The 22,216-nt window shown below is 42.5% G+C and overlaps 1 protein-coding gene across 6 annotated transcripts in view; it reads right to left on the bottom strand.

Moving 5' to 3' along the window:
* Nucleotides 1–22,216, bottom strand: part of DIP2 (disco-interacting protein 2) — a 194,080-nt gene that overhangs the window by 74,251 nt on the left and 97,613 nt on the right. For all 6 annotated transcript variants that reach the window (XM_019042410.2, XM_019042407.2, XM_019042409.2 and 3 more), the window contains exon 2: nt 2,247–2,321. In XM_019042410.2, the coding sequence (XP_018897955.2) occupies nt 2,247–2,321 (75 nt within the window). The remainder of the gene's footprint in view (nt 1–2,246; nt 2,322–22,216) is intronic.

The raw sequence follows: 22,216 nt of genomic DNA, 5'->3' as shown, positions 1-22,216 counted from the left end.
GTTGAACTCACCAATTTTCGGGTGCAGCACGGCAAGTGCGCTCATTTGAATAACCGTACGGATATACCGCGGCGCAGCGCTGTGAGTAGTTAGTGTCAATAGCCGCGGCGGCGCTCTCGTAAATGAATTACTTTTTCGCCCGGGAACCGCGCAACGGCGTCCGTCATTTCCCGCATTCCGCGCCGGATCCGCCGGGCGCGGGTACCGGCAGCACCGACTCGAGCTCCAGTGCTGCCACTCCCGGGACTTAAACGATGAATCTATCATATCAGGAGAGGGCAGACATCGTGTTATCGAAAAAATTCTACTGAAATACTTTGATTACTCTAGCTTCAAAATGTTGGCGGAAAACGGATCCAATACGCCAATTTCATGTTCACTGGAAAGAAAAAAACCTCGTGCGTGGGATCCGAAGTTTAGGTCATATGGATCTCTGAATTTTCAGATTGAGCATCTGAACACTTTAGATCTAGCTGTCGAGTTCGGATCACACATCTGAAACTTCAGTTCTTACATCTGAAGTACTTCAGATGGAGAACCGAAGTTTATCGATGTGAGAACCGGATTTCGTTTTCGGATGTGAAAGCGAAGTACTTCAGATGTAGAACTGAAGTTTCAGATGTTGATCCGACCTCACAGCTACTAAAGTGTTCAGAGCTCAATCGAAACTTCAGAATCCATATGACCTAATCTTTTTTCGTGTTTCACGTTGGCACACTTTCAGCTAAATTCCAGGGTTTACAAAATAGATTATTCGGGATGAAACAGCTGAAATGTGGCTCTCGGCGAAGTCAATCCGTTTCAGCCAAAAATTTGGACTGAGCCCGGTATTTTACTAAAACTTCTTTTTTATCTTTCACTCACTTCCGGTCTTGATTCACTTCACCAAATTTCAGAACTTTTCAATTTCCGGAATTTTCCCGGATCTTTTTCCGGAGGGAAACCATTGCATAAAATCGGAATCGCTTCTAGGTCGACTCCGGATTTTTCTTCCGGAACTTTTGAGATAGAGCGGGGAAAAAATGTCCCGGATTCTCCGGTTGAAGTCAGATTGGCAGCGCGGACTTGAGCTCCAAGATTGATGAAACGATGAGCTTGGTAGACATCAATTCCTTGCCGAGTCCAATTGCGCAACTGCCATAGTCGAGCGCATGCGACCAGTGTTTACGTCAAGCGGAAACTCCGGCTAGATCGACTAATTGGATCCTGCATGCTCCAACTTTACTCCAGTTGAGAAACTTATTCTCGCACCGCGTATACATCGAGTATGGGAAATTAAGATGAATGAACTTCATCCGAGCAGAGCGCAGAGAAAAGAAGATCGGTTACGCAGACTCAACTTCGATTTATATACGACATTCAAGTTTTCAATCCAGTAACCGAGATTTTCGTTTACAGATACCAAATCTTGGTTCAGAATCGGAGAAACTAAGACCCATTAGGAGGATGAGGCTCATAAAAATCAGGGAAATTTATCGAGACCAAAGCGATTAATTGAAAATATAACTATAAGAACATGCATGAATGTTCCGCACATAACATAAAAACCCTAACACACAGGAACAGGAGCTAAACAAAGATAAACGGAGCACGAGAGACTTCAAAATTCAAAATCCAACCGACTTTTAATTGATTTAGGGAAATTGGTTGAATTCTGAAATTTTGGGAATCCGTGCTGCTCTATAAACTAACTTTTGAAAAAATGTTTATGGGTTGTTTCTGCTCAGTTTCACAAAAGACTGGCAGAGTTTTTCGAAAAATTTGAAACTCATCATACTAACTTCATATAAACTTTCTTTCAAAAAGGCCCCATTTCAAAGCAGAAAATTGATTTTCGGTAGGTAATTGTTGCTCTTCGGTTTTTTCTTCTCCTGTAAAATTTGACTGAACGGACATATATTTGTATAGGTTGTATCATCGACTGATTATAACAGCAAAAATGTTTATGAACCCACAATTTGTCGTCTCCCCGACGAAGTAACGTAACTCAATTCCAAGATTGAAAAATTGATTAAAAAAATTCAATACTTTACAAGAATATAACACGATAATTAGTGTTAATTTAGCAAAAAAACCTTGAAATTTTCAGTAGTTGAAAAAAACACCGGCAGTCTCTTAGGGAAAGTTCGATCACCAAATGGAAATTTCGCAAAACATTGAAATGTTGTTACGTTCTTTCGTCAGGGATACGAAGAATTCTGGCAAAATTAGGTCTTAGTGGCGTTAAGGATGGAAGGAGTGCTCACCTTGTGTCTGCTTGGGGGCGAACGGCGCCAGGAGTCTCGTCCGCTTCTTCTCATAGCCTTTTTGGGTTATGTCACCTGAAACAAAAAGAACAATTCGTTAGACGCCACTCAGCCACTGCCACTCCATCGCCGCGTCACGGCGTCACGTACGGCGGCCTCCGTTTCCGGTTCCTCCCGCCGTACACTCCGGCGGTTATTGGCCGTGCGGTGCGAGGGTCACGGCGTCCGTGTCCCGTTAAAAAGGTTTTAGCAGCCGCGGGTCTCCGCATTTTCCACGAAAAGAACGTGCGAAAACACTTTGATCCGGCCTCGGCGGAGAAATGAAACGAATCGGTCCTACCTCGAGAAAGCATTTTTGCTAGGGTTGTTCCCTTTTAATGGTATCACAGCGGTGAAACTAGTGGAGAAAAAGGAAATTGTGATTCAGGTATTCTGGATCTTCGTTGATGGCATAAGTGAGAATAATCCATTTTTGTCATCGATTTATCGAGAATGACGTGGCTCATGGAAAAGTCTTGCTTGAAGAAAAGTTTAAAATTGCAATGAGTATTGAATCATGCAAGGGCAACGGGCGTTACAATTCATTCGCCCAATTTTGAACTTAGTAATTTGTTAGAATTTTGACATCATATTAGACTCACCTACCTTGCAGTGTAAAAAAGTAAAAATCAAAAACTGCCACCATTTCCTATTTTCGATAAATTAATGGATGAAACTAAAGAGAGGAAAGTCCGTTTACAGAGTGTCTGCTAAAGTTAGGACATGAAAATTTGGAAGAGGAGGTCTTATAGAGTCATGAATATGGTAGAGAATTTGATTTTTTAGGGTTCTTATACGGCCAATTTTATGAATTATGTGGAGGCAGAGGAGAGGAATTGGACTTCATCCTCTCTTAGCTTTCCCTGTTGTCTTCCATAAACTTTTTCGAAGAAATGTTCAGATAATGACTCACTGTTTAAGCTCTCTTCATGCGAGCATAAAAATTGAGTGAAAGTGAAAAAAAAAATTATTTAGAAGACTTTGAATTGAAATAGTAAAATTCGATAAAGTTGCATTTCAAAACTCATCATCTCATATCGCGTGAAACTATGTAGGTGATTATGAGCTTATGGCACATTCATGCAACTTTCCTGCCACTGTGCGGCTAGGTGTAAGTGTGAGTCGAATTATGGCAATATGGCATGGCGTCCCTACATTGTAAGGCACCCTGCGGGTCATCACAGCGACTAATTTATTGTAAAAGAGACAACACTGCAGTAAACCGGTTGACAACAGCGCGAAGAACGGGATCGAATCTCGACAATTGGGCCGAGAAATTTATTTTCCAGCCCGGCCGCGGCCGGAATCCGAAGAAGCGGACGGGAAGGGGCTTCAGCCGCTGCAGCCGGATTAAACGGGGGAGGGGGCGGGGGGTGTTGGTCGCGGGTGAGTTATGGGCTAAAAGCGATCAATTCCGGGTGAAAAGCGCATTAGACGCACGTACGCAGTATTAATGATGTCGATGCACCGCCCGGCGTTGTCGAGTCCGAGTAAAAAAACTGCAACGAAAATTTGGCTCCTCTTGAAATCTTAATTATTAATTTCTTAATCATTTATTTTTTTTTTAAAAACTTGGTAACAAAATAAAGTTTGCCCCCTCTTCCCCCCCCCCCCCAAAAAAAAGAAATAAAATGAAAGAGAGAAATTTGAGGAATATAATAAGAACTACTGACGACAGGATGCATCAATAATTGCTTGGAAGGGAATTTTGTTCTTGGTTTACACCGGTTAATATTGTCCACTGTATTCGATCGCAAAATTTGACACTTTTTCTCGATTTCCAATACAAATGATTACTGAGAGTCCCCAACTTCCGATCTTTCCAAAATTTACAACTCCGTAACCGTTCCCGATTAGGATTTAATGAAACATTAGTAAGTTTTGGCAGATATTTCCGATTGAAAAAAAAATCCTTTTTGATAAAATTGCTCAAGATGCTCCCCAACCCTGGTGCAAATGACGTCAATATACATCAATTCCAATAAACTACAGTCTCATAGTCACTTGTCTAGGAAGACTGTCTTTCCTAAAATGTTTCATGGTGGAGAGCTCACCTTTTTCTCTTCAGTGTGGGGCGTTTTCTGTGCCCCTCACCTACGACAGGGTTACTTCTACGCCGGCACACAGTGGATTGAGTCAATACGAGAGGTCGGACAAAATTTAGAAACACATCTCCGTTTATACAAAACTTTGAGGTTCTAAAAGAGGTTCCATTGGCTTTTTCATGAAATTTCCTTCTAGCGGCACCCCTTGAAATTTGAAATATGGCGAATAAACCTCAAAATTTGCAGTTTCAGTTAAAAACTTCAAGTCCGACCTCTCTGATTGACTCGACCCACTGTGCGGCAACGCTGTTTCGACAGGAAAGAAAAACCTTCCCCATTCCGCAGCGACCCGTAGCCCACCTCTGACACGGGATTTTCAGATCTTGACGCGAAAATACAGCTCTTATCACGCGGCACCAGCTCAGTTGCCTGGCTCCTGACGCGGCCTCGGTCTTCGAGACCCCTCGCACTCCCGCGAGATTCAATAAAAATAATGTCACGTTTTATAAACCAGTTCGCCGGAAAATTGCGACGCGACTCGCGAATCCCATTCAACTTCACCCACTTTCCATGACTTCTTTATCTCGTTCCACTTGCTGCTTCCGCTCGTTATTTTTATAACTCGATACTGTAAACTTTTAAAGACCGATAGCTAAACCGTTTATTTAAGAATTGAACAGAGAAAGAATTCTGATTCATGCGGGATACGGAAGTTATCAGTGCAGGTAACTCAGTTTTTGGTCATGGAAATCGAACCAGCAATACCAAGACTCGCATTCTGGACAAAAGACTTTGGTTACCTGAAATGACGTTCGTTTCCCAGAACTGAAAACTATGGTTACCTGGACCATAAAACTTACACGGGAAAAAAGCACGAGGTTGGTGGATGATTGGACATTTCTATTGTTGATTATGGTAGTATCCCAATTAGTTGTGGTAGTACCCCAATAAATTAGGTTACTAACCCAAATGTTCCGGTACTACCCCAACTTGAGTTACGGTATACTACCACAATTCATTGGAAGTATCCATACCATCCGACAAATTGGAGAAGTACCACAATTTTAAAAGATCACCCCTGACATTTTTTTCCCGTTTAATAAAGATTACACAAATCGGACGTTTTTTGTAATCTTTGATCAACCCATTCCCGAATACCTGTCTCCGTTCCCTTGCTCATTCCAATTGCTTCTTGTTGTACTCACGATTCCCCGGTCCATTCCAGTTTGTAATTTTTGCAATTGGTGAAAATGTACTTTCATTTCCGTTCGTGACACTGTGGACCAATCAGAAATAGATTCGCACTGTCATTACTCTCAGTATAAAGGGACTCTAGGGCACACCACGTCACCCCTCTCCCCCGATTGGCGAGGGCCCCCGACTCGACGGTGGCAACACGGTCACCCAGATACGCAGGCGGCGCGGGCTACGTCATAAGTCTCGGTGCCCGACTTACGGACTGGGTAAAGTTAATCGATACGTCTTCGATATCGTCCCTGGTTGTCGATGCCGGTGCATGGGATCGGATTGCGGTGGAGCCAGGCCCGGTCGCCCGGTCGGTGTGTTTACGCCGCAATTTACTGCTTCCTCCGGTGCTCGTCCCGTGCATCCGCCCGTGCCCGCGCTCGCACAGTGGACCGAGTCAATACGAGAGATCGGACAAAATATGGAAAGCTTATATTTTTCGAAAATATTGAACAAAAAAGTTTAAAAGTGACGCCATTGGTTCCTTCGTAAAACAGGGTGTCTACTAAAACAGGCGGGCCAAAAATCAGTACTTTTACAGTACTTTTTCAGTACATTCCAAAAAAATTCAGTACCTCTTCCACAGAAAAATTCAGTACTTTTTCAGTACCTCCATTTGAAGAAATTCGAAAAATTTCAAAAATATGAATTTCTCACTCAAATTGAGACAAAAATGACCAAAAAATGAAAACAATTCCGGACCTTTTGCACAATTTCCGCACTTTTTCAGTACTTCCGGGCCCCCCTCAAAAAATCTGTACTATTTCCGGACTTTCCAAAAATTCCCGACTTGTAGACACCCTGTAAAATTTCCTTTCGAAAACACCTAGTGAACTTGAATTTGAGAAAAAAAAAACATTAAAATTTGAAATTGTATCCCAAAATCTAAAGTCCGACATCTTCTAGGAGCTTGTTCCACTGTGGGTCGGTGCAAAGCGCCCGGTCGCCCGGTCCTCGTAAACAAACTTGTGCCGCTCCCGAGATGCAAGCTCCGCGTTGCACCGCGATGCCAGGATGCAATTAAGGCCGGCGCGGCGCGGCGACGGCTTTGCTCCGCTCGTGTCGTTCCGTCCGCTGTTCAAACATCGAGAAAGTTTCGGCCGGGAGAAATTCGAGACCCCCGAAATTTCTGGGCAGGGCCGCCTCGGCTCAAAGTGACGCGCAAGCTGGTGAAGAGGAAGAAGAGGACGAAGAGAAGGGAGCAAAAGAAGGTTAAGAGCAGGGAGACCAAAAAAAAGAAGGCTACGAAGCGGAAGAAGAAGAAGACAAAAAAGAAAAAGAGGATGACGAAGAAGAAAAGGAAGACGAAGCACTGGAAAAAAAAACACATTGGATCTTGAGTCCAGACTCTTAAAAACATCGACAAGAAAAAATACTCTTGATTCAATCGGATTTTTTCTTAAATCAAGAACCAAGCCCCTTAATGGGCCTGTTGCATGCAAGAGATATAGCCGTGCGAATAGACTTTACAGCGGTTAAATGACACGAAAATTACGATGGTCACATTAAAAAAGTCTGAAATACACTCCTTACTGCGCAATTTGCGTTGTTAGGAACGCGCTTTTTCAAATTTCCCGCGTCTGGGGGCAGTTTTCTAACGGAAACAATTAACGGCAACTCGCGGCTATTTCCGGTCAACTAAAACTGACAACATAACCTAAAAATCGGAGCTCATGACATCGTGAAATGAAATGTAGAGGGATTGCGTTGGATATTTAAAAGTTGATCGATTTGGTTACCGCATAAAGCGTACATGGACCAATGTAGGAGATCACGTTGGGTTTGTAAACAAACTGAAGGAAAAAATAACAACAACAACGACTCGGCATCTTCCGGAAATCACCGAGCCCGCCGTTTGCTCGTTTCCAGTGATTAGAAAACTGCCCCCAGACGCGGGAAATTTGAAAAAGCGCGTTCCTAACAACGCAAATTGCGCAGTAAGGAGTGTATTTCAGACTTTTTTAATGTGACCATCGTAATTTTCGTGTCATGTAACCTCTAAAAAGTCTATTCGCGCGGCTGTATCTCTTGCATGCAACAGGCCCATTTGAGCGGATTTCCTTTTGATTTAGACTTAAATCTGATTTAATCTAGAGTATTTTTTCTTGTCAATGTTTTCAAGAGTCTGGACTCTAGATCCAATGTGTTTTTTTTTTTTTTCCAGTGAGAAGAAGAGGAAAACGAAGAAGAGGAGGAAGCAGAAGAAGAGGAAGCAGAAGAAGTGGAAGCAGAAGAAGAGGGAGCAGAAGAAGAGGGAGCAAAAGATGAAGGTTAAGAAGAGGAAAAAGAGGAGGAAGACGAAGAGGCAAAAGGAGAAAAGTAAAAGAGTCTATTTCCCAAAAGGTAACGACTTTCTTCTTTCCTCTCCCTTCCGAGTCCAAAAACTCCTTCCTCGGTGTGTTAAGTCGGTCGGGTCTGTCGGACTAGGATTAAAACAAAATACAAAGAAGGATTCAATAAAAGTTGAAAGAAAATAAGTAAACCAAAAATACGAGCATAAGTAAAAAAATAAGGTGAGAGCGCGTTTCTGAATACTTCCCTTCAACAGTTTTTCATAATTTTCTATCATTTTTCTCGGGTAAAACTTGAAAAATGAGAGTGACAGTTTCAATGAGAGTGTTGAGTAATTGGCGATTACTGTCGCAAAGTGCGTTGAACAAAATAATTTCACGGGCAACGAAGGGCAAGAGAAGTAAATAACTCCTTCTCTCCTCTCGTGGAATAAATTTCCGGAGCATCGACGACACGGCGTACGTGACGATTCAGCCCGGTTCATCAACCCCCTCGAACGGTGGATTCCGCTGTCGTGCCGACTAAGAATCGCGTAACTCCAATTGCATTCCTATGTAAGTGCGTTGTTATAGTTCAGAACGGCATTCCCTCTGGAAGGCTGCTATGCTAATACAAAACCGCGTAACTCCAACGTAATCTCTATACAGATGGGTGGTTTTTGATCACGGAATCGAGCCTGAAAGAAAGCCGAGCTGGAACTCTGGAAAAACTCGGACGTCGGGAATCGCTGCCTTTCTCAACATTCTTGCCGAATCGCTCTCAAAAATACGACAAGATCCCGGCAGCAAAGCGGTGAAGCTGAGACAGGGGATGTTTTCCCGGTTGCTCAGTGGGCTGATTGTTGAAATTGATAGACAAAGCTATAGACAAGGAAGACATAAAGGATATAGAGAGATCCTATTGGTGGAAGCGGGTGGTAGCAATGGACAAAGGAGGTAGGCAATGGACTAACTAAAGGCATCTCACGCGGGACTCTTCACTAAGTCCATAAATTTTCCCCTTAGTCTATAACAACCACCCAAATTAAGCAATAGGATCGCTCCGTACTACCTATGACTCCTTTGTCTATTGCTTTGTCTATAAATTTCAACAATCAGCCCGCAGACCTCTGAACGCGACTGTAATCAAATTCAAAACAAAAGTACCTATACAATGGAGAGTACGGGCTTGTCGAAGTATGGAGCTCTTAAGGCCCAAAAGGGCAGCCAACCTTCTAGCACACAAAATGTCACGGCCAATATTCAAATTCCCATATCAAACCAAGATGACCTGCAAGAACGTTCATAAATGAGTGCTCTCCTCGAAAAATTAGTAAATTTTTGCAAAAACTAAGTAAAATACGTGCTTTACGAACGACGGGTCGCAACAATTGCAATAATGAATCACTCCGAATACCTCTAATTCATAGGTTGGCTGCCCTTTTGGGCCTTAGAGGCTCCATGACCTGACCTCAAAATTACCGACATGTCCGTGCTCAAAACAACCTATATTTCCCTCGGAACATGACTCTGCCCGTTCTGTATTCTTTAATCCGATTTCCTTACCCGACCCGGCAACACCGCATCACGAGGAACATTGTTTCCGGGAGTGCGGAGGGCAAATACGGCTCAATGGAATAACCGCGGGGGCTATAGGGGGCGGTGGGACTTATTAAAAGGAAAGAGAAAAAAGTAGAATAACCCTTTTCAAATGATCTCACTGAGGAGGCGGGCACGGCGACCTGGGCAAACAGACCCCCTGTGAATGCAAATTGGTTGCACTCGCATGCGTGACAGTTTTTATTGAAATTTCGCTCGGCGCTTGTTTTCGGAAGCTCTTGCGAATGCACTTTCGAGTCCGGGCTAATGAACCGAGAGCTTGACGGACATCGTGAAAAATTCAAGCTGCCTATTCTGCCGTGCCAAGGAAAAACGCCACATGAGCATTCGAGAGTTGCCAAATTTCCCATGATAAAACATTTATTTTTGACGGTTTCAATGCATAATTATCCTCTATTTCCTTTCTAGAATGGATTTGACGCCTGGAACAGCAAATTTTGCGTGAATACTATATTGAATTATGTCTTTTTAACCATCACGCTTTTTTGTAATTGTCTGGAAATTTCTTTCAAATTGTTCAGAAAAATCCGGGAAATGTCAGGGAATTTCATTTTCTAAATTTTTTGGCAACTCTGACAATAAGTTGCCCCCCCCCCCCCCACCCACCCCCCCCCCCCGACGTAAAAGCCTATCTCAATATCAACGTGAGCCCTGCTTTCCATAAAACGCAATGCTTTCAAGGGTTAACGTGGAAATAGAGACACACCCTCACGTCAGAGGGTTCACGAATACTGCCGTGCTAAGGAAGAACGCCGTATGAACATTCGAGAGTTGCCAAATTTCCTTCAGTAAAATGTTTATTTTTGAGGAAAGTTATGAATATTTTCCCTTGAAATTTTCAGGACTTTTCGGCGGAATTGCGAGCAAAATTGTCCGGAAAATTGGAAGAAAAATATTCATAAGTTTACCTGGAAATGTGCGTTTTATCAAAGGAAATTTGGCAACGCCTGGAGGTTCATACGGCGTTTTTCCTTGGCACGGCAGAATAGTATTCCCATCCGGAATCGACTCGGACGTGCGGTCAATCGGAGTTGAAGGCGCGTTTCCGCGAAGTTAATTTCCATTCAGCCGCCGTCGCGTCGGTGTTATGTGTTGACGTAGGCCAAATTGCAACGGACGAATCTGCCTCCGAGAGGAAGCAATTAAATGGCCATCCGTCCGACGCAACGCCGGGCCGCGGCCGTGTTTGCTCGATCTAATCCGCGGGCACCGATTTCCGAAATCGCAATGAAAACAAGCGCCGTCGTGGGGGCCGCTACTCGGATTCTCAAAACACAACCTGCCGTACAGTGGAGCGAATGGATGGGAAAAGTCGGACTGAGGTGGAAACTGCAAAAGCTCGTATCTTCTTCAAAGCGAAACGGATGGGTTTCAAAGTGAATTTATCAGGTTCTTCGTAAAGTTTACTGCAAGATGCAGCCCTTTAAATTTAATTAGCGACGAAATAAACATCAATACTCGCAGTTTTGATGAAAAATTGTAAGTCCGACCCGCTTCAATAACTCGTCCCACTGTGTGTTGGTCCCGTGTTGATTTCAGATTTCAGATGTCTCGCTCACATTCCAATGTGCAAGGAAAAAAAATCGTCTGAGTGATAAAATGTAAGCTTCGGTTTTCAACGGATATCTTCTCAGATAGGAGGAGAAAAAAATGGAAATCCTCTGATTATCAATGCTACATAGTGTGTCCATAGTGTGTAGCTGTTTTAATGCTGTGATGAAGGAGATCGTCCAGCCATCGGGTCTTCTTGAACCAAAATGTCCCTCGTTATATTACATGTATTTGTCTGTGTTTTTCTTCCTCTTTTTTTTATAAAAAAAAAAATTAAATAAAAAAAGTAATTGCCTAGTAGTTAAATGGCATTATACTTAAAAATGTCTCCTCTTCCACAAATCTCGAAGAACTAGGGTGACAAGTTTTCGAAACGTCATGGGGATTTTGCTGCTGAACCTGGAAATTTTGTCCTCCAGCAATAAAATCGCTTTTGTCGTAGATTTCAAGAGACGTTAAGCTGAAAATTATTTTTGGAAATAATTTTCATAAGAAATCATGTCAAAAAATCATTGAAAAGTTAGGAAAATGTCAGATAATGTTATTTTAAAATTCCTTGAGGCAATTTTGAAATTTGAGAAAACTCTTCCCCTGAAATTCGGGTTTTTAGGATCATCGTGAAAAATGATTGCTCTGTCCAATTAGGTAGTGCCGCTGGTCATTAAAACATGGGAACATGGTCCATGGAACTTCGGAAAATCAGGTATTGGGCGATGTTCAATAAAAGCGCACTATTATTGTGACGAAGAAACATAAAATAAGAAGGTGGGAAAAACATTCCAAATTTCCAAGTACTCCACGAATGATATTTAATCAGGAAGTAACTTAACAGTAACACGGGTATCACGGTCTTAACGAACGCAGAAAACATTGACGGATGCGTGCACAATCTCCGCCGGTTACACACTCGTCTTTTGCACCGCGAGTCTGTTTTTGCAAGTCACCGAGTTGCTCAAGTTCAACATTCAGTCGCATTATTCTTCGAATCCTAGCTTGTTAAGTGCAGTCATGGAATTTAATTAACGATTCATGAATAAATTATAAGTTGCCGCGAAAAGGCACCAACTTTGAATTGAGATAAGCGTGTCGTCTGGAGGATGGTGTGTGATGTCGTTTGAGTTCGTCGACCGCGGAAGAACATCTCAGGATTTCAGGGAAAAATTCATGAGAGGAAAATATGAAAGAAGACGGTTCATGGCAAACTACACAAGGAAGGAAATCACGCGCACAATGTTCAGTTTTCTTATAATCTTCAAAATCTTACCAGAGCTCTAATAATTTGAATACTATCTCTCCATTAATTGCTGAAATTGTATCCTCATACAACCCCGCCAGAGTTAAATATACCTCGCTTTTGAACCAGAAAAATTTTAGAAAATACATAAAAAGCCCTACACTCCTAAGCGATGTCAACATGGAGACAAAAGGTCTTTTTTCTTCCTCTTCTTTTAAAAATATCAGCGAGAGAATGTTTCGTGAAACCCGTCTCAAATATCTAATAATTTCTCAATTGAGACAAATTTTGCTCCCAAAAAATTCTTATTAAAGTATCCAACTAAACTAACTGCCTGACAGTGCGGAGAGTATCACCGGGATTTGAAGGCGCTTCAAGTCAGGGTTGTGCTTTGGACGTTCTTTCACCACGGAAATCTTTACTATGTCGAGGCTAACTGTTGCAATTGGACGAGTTAACACCCACGCCACTTGCGGATTCCCGGGTAGCGGGTACTGCTGATTACCTTAGACATATGCGTTTCTATCTAACGTATGCTAGCAGTCCTGAGCTATTCTAGATGTTTCATTGTTTGAAACTTCGAATTCAGGAAAACTTCATCCGTTTCAAATGCGTCCGATTTATGAAAATAATTGCGCCCGATCGCGAGATTCGCTTTTATTTTCGCAAAACTCGAGCCGTCTTGGCGGTGTTTTCGCAGCTGTATTTCGCGATAAGAGCGTTGTTCGTTGTTCGAATTCGCGTGCCCGATGAGGAGAACAAGAACAACTCGGATCGCCCATCGAAACCTGCAAAAAGTCGGACATGGGCGATTCTCACAAATAGTCATTTCATTGATGTAAATGTCTTCCCAAAGAGTTATATTTTATGATACAGGTATTGGTTTTCAATTTTTTAACCCCAGTTTAACGCACACAGCCTCCTAAAGTGGCTCAGGCGGCACTCGAAAAATGTTGCCTCACTCGGGACAAACCGTTCGCCTGTTGGTATTTCCCTCCGATAGATTTATGACAATTTCTGACTAAAGTAGCTTGTCCGCCTCCTTAAGTAGAATATATTTCACTAATAACAAGTTAAAATATCGCTATTTTTATAAGCGGTATTCTTGCTTAAAAGTACCCTCCTCAATACCGTAAAAATAATAATATAGCTAGACTTTTAACTAGCTATTTCAGCGTATTTCAGGGAAACCTTTGTATAGCAGTGTTAACTGATCCCTGAAGATTCATTATCAAGAAAAATTGGCTGCTCCAAAGTGCCCCTTTGGGAATAAAGCTTAAATGATTTTGAAAAAGTGAAGTTCATAAAATGGTGGCTCGAGAGAATTCGAATTTCACAGGTCTGTGGCGAATAAACAACGGGCATTTGATAGGTGATCTGTATGTAATTTTCAGTGCTGAGTCCGAAAATGACCTTGGTTTTTCTCCAACACCCACCGATTTTCCGGAAAATTGAGATTTTCCACTTAAATTGGACTTTTCGGGAAATGTGATTTTCCGTAAAACTGGTGCATGGTAAAGAGAAACCAAGGTCATTTTCGAATCCAGGAGACAAAAATACATGAGAAAACATGCCTTGCGTGGTTAAAAAAATGTCCACGTTGTTCCAGATAACGGGGTTTTCCTCTCAAATGTCCTAATCGACGCATATGATACTGATCCGTTTGTTTTGCGTCTGAAAAGACGGGAAAATTATATCAAATTGGTGTATAATGGAGCATTTTTCATCTACTACTTGATGCTAAAGTCAAAAATGGCCTAAATTCTTTTCTATCTTCTAACTATTTCCCAAAAACTCGCGTTTTTTGACATCGGATTTTTTTTTTTTTTTTTTTTTTTTTTTTTTTATGTTTAATTTCTTCGGAAAATTAGAAGTTAATAGAGAAATTTGAGGTAATTTGAGCTTCAGCAGCAATCATTAAGCCGAAGAAGCTCCATTAGATACCTAAGTATAAATAAAGGCAGTGTACAATGGTGACTCGCGGGGCCCTTAATTAGGAAGGCTCGGATAATACATGATTTGTGTTGATTGATGTGTATTTGATTTGTATTTTTCTCTCATATTTTTCCCCCCTGTCATTTTCTTTTGTTAGAAAGCTAAAAAGGTGCCCCAGGAATGAAGGGGAAAGGAGATCCTCTGTTTTCCTCTCAACATTTTCGGATTTCTATTCATTCATTTTTTGGGGGAGAGGAGGGGGAATGGTAAAAGAGATGAGTAATATACGTTTTATATACGATATTTAAACATTTTACCGGAGAGAAAAGTCCATTGAACACTTAAAACTTCGATTGAAATGAGTGTAGAAAGTTTAAACTTATCTGTTGTTAAACAATATCTCTTTATTTATCTGAAATTGTGCCAAAATACATATCTAAACCCAATAATCAGGAAAATAGTCATCAAAAATGAAATCTGCGACGAAAAATACATAAGAATCATGTATCCTGATTTGTTTTATGAGCGCAAACACTACGTAAATGAGCAAACCAAGTCGCGTGATGTGCCATGTCCGGCCTGCCCTATGACTCGATCCACCGCGCCACCTGCGGGGGCACAACTCCACCGAGTTCTTCTTCTTCTTTTTCTTCCCCCGGTGCTCGTTTTTAGAATCGCGCTTCGCCGATACAGAAAACTTCCCCGACGCGGCGCGCAGCGTTAGGGGAGTGCGGCGAGTCGCACTTTGCGACAAATCGATCCCCCTACCATTCAAACGCATTGAAAAGAATCGATTATCGGAGTGTTTGAAATGATCATCATGGTAATCGATTCTTCACTATAGCTTGGAATGCGACACTATCGATAGCCGATTCACACTGCGCCATAGTTCGAGGGCACCGTTATTTACGGAACCGAGGCGAAAGTTTTTAGACAGTTTCCGCCAACTTTTGCTTTTCGACGAGTGCGGTATAATCTGATCGCGGGATTTCGCAATACGCTATGTTGCAGTTGAGGAACTCGTAAAGTACGGACAATTTGCTGTGGGAGGGGGGGGGGGGGGGGAGAGGCTTGACCAGCGGAATTGCGTGGTGACCTGTGGCTTTTGCCCGAGAGAACGTCTCGAATTTTATAAGGCCCTTCCGGGTTTTACTCAAGGAGGGAATTTAAAACCGTGGGATTCTTGTAAACCGAAGATTGGCTCGACGCCTGAAGGCCGGAGAGATTTTTCAACCGAGGAAGTTTTATAAAAGAGGGTGAAAAAGAAGAAAAAACGTGGATCTACCAAAATATGATGATGAATCCGCACATACATCCTTTCTACACACAGATGCCCGGTTAATCCAACAATTTTTGCAGTTAGAAGTATACGCTAAGGCTCCATCGGGCGAAACCTGATTCTGTATTTCTCTGTCAAAGAATCAAAATTCTTGCATTTTCAGGGACTTTCGCCACTATGCCTTCATGTAAGGTATTTTGAGCAAACATCCGAGGGTATTTGGATGTTTGTGGCAAAAATCTTCGCACTTTTAAATGTTTTTAAAAATATGCCCGCGTGGATTAATGTTCCTGTTAATGTTTCCATGTTTTCTGGAAATTTCAATAAAACTACATTTAATTTTAGGGGGCTTTAATGAAAATCCCTATGCTTACGTGTTTCCTCCTTTGAATTATATTTCGTGTTTATATATCAAATTTCTCGATCGCCTACACGAAGCAACTGATCGCTCAACGGTGACATTTTGAGCGTAACTAATAAAACTTTATAACAACATAAATTTACAGATTCGTTTACTGGGCTGACAACTGTGCAAGCAGCGAATACAGAGACGCCGAAATACGGAAGGAGTAAGAATCAAAGTAAGAGCGTCAGTTACACCTGACACAAGCTTGGCAATTTATAATTCCAACCCGGTAGCAGCAGTTAGAGTGTAGCAGACACGGCACCGAAATTTCCTTGAAACTATCTCTAACCCTCGGTTCACGAATTTCATTCGGTGGGAGGCAAAAACAAAGTAACATTGGGTGATAATTCAAAATATTTCCGAATTGCGATGGTTCTCTTTCTCCCAACTGTGGACTTTTAGTCAATTCTCTCCATAAATTTTTGGTAAAAAGGAAGAGGAAAAAAGAGGGGCAAAAATAAAACTCTCGTAAGGTGAATACTGGCTGTACGGGGAGAGGAGTGTTAATGGGCCTGTTGCATGCAAGAGATATAGCCGTGCGAATAGACTTTACAGCGGTTAAATGACACGAAAATTACGATGGTCACATTAAAAAAGTCTGAAATACACTCCTTACTGCGCAATTTGCGTTGTTAGGAACGCGCTTTTTCAAATTTCCCGCGTCTGGGGGCAGTTTTCTAACGGAAACAATTAACGGCAACTCGCGGCTATTTCCGGTCAACTAAAACTGACAACATAACCTAAAAATCGGAGCTCGTGATATCGTGAAATGAAATGTAGGAGGATTGCGTTGGATATTTAAAAGTTGATCGATTTGGATAGCGCATAAAGCGTATCTGGACCACTGTAAGAGATCACGTTGGGTTTGTAAACAAACTGAAGGAAAAAATAACAACAACAACAACGACTCGGCATCTTCCGGAAATCACCGAGTCCGCCGTTTGCTCGTTTCCGGTGATTAGAAAATTGCCCCCAGACGCGGGAAATTTGAAAAAGCGCGCTCCTAACAGCGCAAATTGCGCAGTAAGGAGTGTATTTCAGACTTTTTTAAGGTGACCATCGTAATTTCCGTGTCATTTAACCTTTAAAAAGTCTATTCACGCGGCTGTATCTCTTACATGCAACAGGCCCATTGGAGAAACAAATCGGGAGAAACAAGTTTTTTTTCGAAGAAAAGGGATCTGCATGAACGTCACTTAAATTGGACTGCATTTTGAAATAAGGAACAGCTATTTCTGGCTCTTTTCAAAAACATGCATGCATACCATTAGTTTCCGATGCGAATGTGTGTTTTTACAAATGACCAAAAAATAGAAGTATTAGCAGCAAAATGTAGTCCACTTGCACTTTGCTGTCGGTTCCTTCCTTCGTTGCCCTAATCGTGCTCTACGTAAAATTTATGGATGAGAAAGCATGAATGGATTGCATTTTGCAATAAGGGACTACTTTTTCTGGCTTTTCCCCAAAAGCACCTTTCTGCATAGTGAAACCTATGGCACATGTGCTGTTTCTAAAATGAGCCGGAAATAGTGATTTCTTATTGCAAAATGTAGTCCGATGCTTGGAATTGCACCCAGACTATAGAGTGGTCCATTCCAGTGGCGAGGCGTGAATGATCGATTATCGATGTTTGCTCATCTGAAGCTGTGGTTAAGAATCGATTATTAAGGTGTTCGTTGCAAACACCCTGTTTTCCGATTCGTTTCTACAGGTTTAAATGGCAGATCAATCGGTATATCTCGAAGCACGCCACGCCTCTGCGGGCTGATTATTGAAACTGATAGACAAAGCTATAGACAAAGAAGACATAGAGAGTATGTAGCGATCCTATTGGTTGGGATGGGTGGTTCTTGGAGACTAAGGGAGAAAATGATGGACTGACTAAAGGGTCTCTCGTCGGTTGCCGTTAGTCAGTCTATTAACTACCTCCTTCGTCCATTGCAGTCACCCGATTCTACCAATAGGATCCTCCCATGTCCCTTTTGTGTTCTTTGTCCATCGCTTTGTCTATCAATTTCAATAATCAGCCCACTGGTCCATTTCTCTCGCGAAAATATTACTTTTGAATCTCTACGCTTGGAAACTGTTTCAGCTTCCGACGAGATGGGAATCAATTAAATTTGCGTAAGTGCGAAAAGCAAGGCTCATACCGAGGTTGGGGTCCTCGAACTGCTGGAGCCACTCGTAGAGCTGCTCGAGGTCGATGAGGCTCTGCTGGCGGGCGCGGGCCTCGGCGTCGTCGCGGGCCCCGCCGCCCGCGCTCGGCTCCATCCCTTCGTCTTTGGCACTGGCACTTTACTCGCTATGGCACTTTACCCGCACTGGCACTTCACCCCGCGACACTTCATCCCGACCCGCGGCACTCCTTCATACGACCCGCGGGGCACTTCAGTTCACGAACCTCCGGCGATGCGTTCGAGTTCCGTTCGAGATGACACTTGTGTGCGGCTCGCCCCGATTCGCCACGCACTGGGATTCCTTGTTGCTAGGCTAACCTAGAATATCCATAAGATTGTAATCAAAGAGGTAGGATGACTTAGATACCACAGGCCTGGATACACGCTCAACTTTCCGATCAAAATGGTGACAAAAATTGCGGTCAAATTTTTGCAGGCCGCAAAAATTTGATGGTAGATGGTGCCCACCAGTTACCATTTGATCGAAAATTGATGGAAATTTGAGCGTGTATCCAGGCCTCTAGACAGTATATTTCAGAGACTCCACACGAGGGTACCAATAAAGGGTGAGTACGGTCATGTCGAAAAATAGAGCTCTTAGAGCCCAAAAGGGCAGACAGCCTTCTAACATAAAAAATGTTACTAATGTTACTGCCAATATTCTGATTCCAATGTCAAACCAATATGGCCAAAAATGTGCAGAAAGTGTTCCACGAAAATGATTACATGTATGAAAAAACTTAGTCAAATGCGTGCTTTACAAACGACGCGTCGTAGCAGTTGTATTAACAAATCAGTTTGAATAATTAGAGTTTGTAGGTTGGCTGCCCTTTTGGGCCCTAAAAGCTCCATGACCTAACCTTAAAATTACCGAAAAGTCCGTACTCTCCCTCTACTCCACACTACAACTTAAGCTGAGTGATTGAGTAAGCAAAAGTTAAATTTTGAGGTCAACGCTAATTTTCGCCTGAACGATGCTTGATGAGCAAATTGTCGAACAAAGAATCGAATACAAAAATTCGCCTAATGATAATTGAAATATGTCGAGAAGACCACTTTGCTAGGTGAGTTTTTTCAAATTATTTTAGGATGAAAAAAGAGCTGTGCCTCCTTGGCACACGTTGGTGCGTAAAATTATCACTGTCAGATGTAACCTACTCAGCTCCCAGCTCAGCACGAGGTGTTACTCATCAAGGTTACGGTGTTACTCACAAAGGTGCAGTAGAGACCATTTACATGAGTCACACGAGTTGCTAGACATGTGACATGTATAGCTAGACGAATGACGTAGGTGTAGCAAACCTTGACGATTGAACATCGTGGTGTGCGAAAAGAGCTGTCCATTCTTTCTTTAGTGCATGGTCAGTGTAATAGCTGCTTTTTGAGAGTGACCCGCACCTTCGCGTGAAAATGATCGATGAGCAACTGATCGCGAAATGTATTCGACAAACAAAATGTACGTCAATTTCCTAGGTGTCAGCGGGTGCTTTCTCGGTCATCATCATGCAAAGTTGTGTGTTACTGCCTGTTGGAAAATGGTGCCAAAAATCAACTTTTACACTCGTATACATTGATTAGGGGGGGGGGGGAGGTGTCCCTAAAAATTTGCCCCTGTTTATTATTGAAAAGCGGAAGCCGAAAGTTTTGGGGTGTTTACGGAGGGCCAGTTGGACTACATTTTGCAATTTGGAACTATAAATTCTAGCCCGGTTTAAAAACAACGTATGTTCCAATAGTTTCCCTTTACACATAAGTGTTTTTCCAGAAGAGCCAGAATTTATAGTTCCAAATTGCAAAATGCAGTCCAGATATGCCCGTGCTCAATGGGAAGAAAAAAAGAATAAAAATTCACGGATTTGGAAGCTTACACGGGGGAAAACGAAGCTCCGCGCGGTCTTGGGGACAGCGTGCAGTTGGAAAAACGACACTTTAACGGGGCGCTGTATCGGGGTCGATGGAAACAATTGGGGTCGCGGGCGAGGACAAAAAACCGCAAGACGACGGCGACGGTGGCGATTACGCGTAACGACTGGGCGAGAGCCGGGAGACGGACACTGCGGACGGACAGCCGGTGCTCGGGGCCGACCTTACCGGATGGATCATCGCCGATGACTACCGTCGGGCCGCGTCGCGCGTCCATGCGACGTGATGCGACGAGACGCCCCGGCCCGGCCCAGCCGCGGCGCAACACCCAAACCCCGGCCACCCCGTACGGTGCCGGATTGTCTTTTCCGGTACAAAATTAGGGAGCCCATCATGTCGCACTCCAGGGTGTCTACTAAAACAGGCAATAATTATGAAAAAAAAATATCAACTTGGACCCGAGACGGTCAGATTTTTGGCAATTTTAAAAAAAAATAGTTTGAGGAAAAGCAGTTAAAAATTTTAATCTGCTATTTTGAAGGCTCACAACTGTCGGGTAAAAATACAATTTCTCACCTTCTACTGATAAAACCGGAAAAAATAAAATAAACGAAACCACTTGCAACTTCATCGTTAGGATCCTACAGAAGGTTTTTAAGGTTCAAAAACCGAATTTCGCCCTAAATTTGGCGCACGGTTCCCCCAAAAAATGTTCCCCCGCCGACGGTAAAAAATGTCGATACGCGAAATTCCTTATGACAAGAAGGAACTGACTATATCCTTTCAAACACAAAAAAACTTTCATAAACCGAGCAAAAATTGTTGCAGGTGTTCAGGGTCATGTGAGTGATTATCTGACAACGTCCGGCGTGTGCATTCTGCGAGAGAGACAATGGGCATTCAAAAAAATATAGTCATACACTTCAAACACTGGTCACCTTTACCTATCGACAATATAACAGAGCCTCTTTTTAAAAGAGAGAAGTGACAAAAACTGGACAGAGACCATTCGACCAACAAAGCCGGAAGTGCGAACTTGTCATACTATCCTGCTCCGATGCGCGATGCCTCACGTTAATTGTTTATTTTTTTTTCTCGCATTCAAAAACGGTCCCCACTAGTCTGATGGCCAGTCTAAATTATTTCATAAATAGGTCACTATGAGCTATTACATTTCTATACGATTAGATTTCTATGCTCAACAATTATTACAGAAGTTACGGTAGAATTATCTAAACTACTAAAATAAACGTGTTTAAACAGGGAACATCGTGTCGCTCTATGGCGTCACATAGTCTCGCTTTTGACTTCACTTTTCTTCCATTTTCCATAACAAGAAAAAACTGAGGAAGTCCAAATTCGGCTCGTAAAACTCTAATTCGTAAGAGGCAATTTACTCTAATCGTAAGGATTCTCTAAGAGACACATGAATGATAAATGTATTGATCTACATACAGAATCTATACTGCCGTGCTACGGAAAAACGCTGTGCAAGAGATCAAATAAGCCAAATATCTCCCGTTCAGTACGAATTTTCTGGGCAAATTGTGAATTTCAATATTCCAATACCTCGAAAAATTGTATTAGTAATTTGATCAACAGTATGAAAAGTTTAAGGAAAATTATTTGCGCATCCTAAAAAAAAAATATTTTGCTCAGAGATATCTGGCAACATTCGAATGCTTATACTGCGTTTATCTTCAATAAAGCAGCAAACAATACGCACTTATTTTGCGTGAGTTCACTTAATTGATCAATGACGTGAAAAATCCAAATAGCGAGTGTTCAATTTGACGAACATTCTCTGCTCCACCCGAAATTCCTCGTTCATCAAAGTGCCATGAAAACTCTCAACACTACGCACATCAATCATCATCGGTTGACAAAAACTGTCGATCCCCGAAACTATCATGCTTGAACGGCTTGTAAGACGTGTCTAAAAATCTTTCGCCTTGGTCGCTGACCAGTGTCCATCCACTGTCAAGGAAAATCAAACGGCGACCTTGTATCCGGCCCGAGGGACCAAATAAACGCGACCTTGGATCCGGCCCGAGGGACCGAATGAACAGTCCGGGCCGGAAAACTTCATCAACGGGGCGTTCCGGCTCATCGCTCTCTTCCATACACGGACAAGCCCGGGCGCGTGAGCCTAGGCCCTGCTCCGCCGCGCCGAGGGAAAAACCCCGTATGAACATTCCAGAGTTGCCAAATTTATCTTCATAAAACATGTATTTTTGACGAGGTTTACGCACATTTTTCTTTAAAATTTACAGATATATTAGATTAAATTGCGAGAAAAATTCTCT

The sequence above is a fragment of the Bemisia tabaci genome, chromosome 3, assembly GCF_918797505.1.
Source record: "Bemisia tabaci chromosome 3, PGI_BMITA_v3".
Lineage (NCBI taxonomy): Eukaryota > Metazoa > Arthropoda > Insecta > Hemiptera > Aleyrodidae > Bemisia > Bemisia tabaci.
Note: the sequence above shows the minus strand (reverse complement) of the source record. Positions and strands in the feature narration are given on the sequence as shown.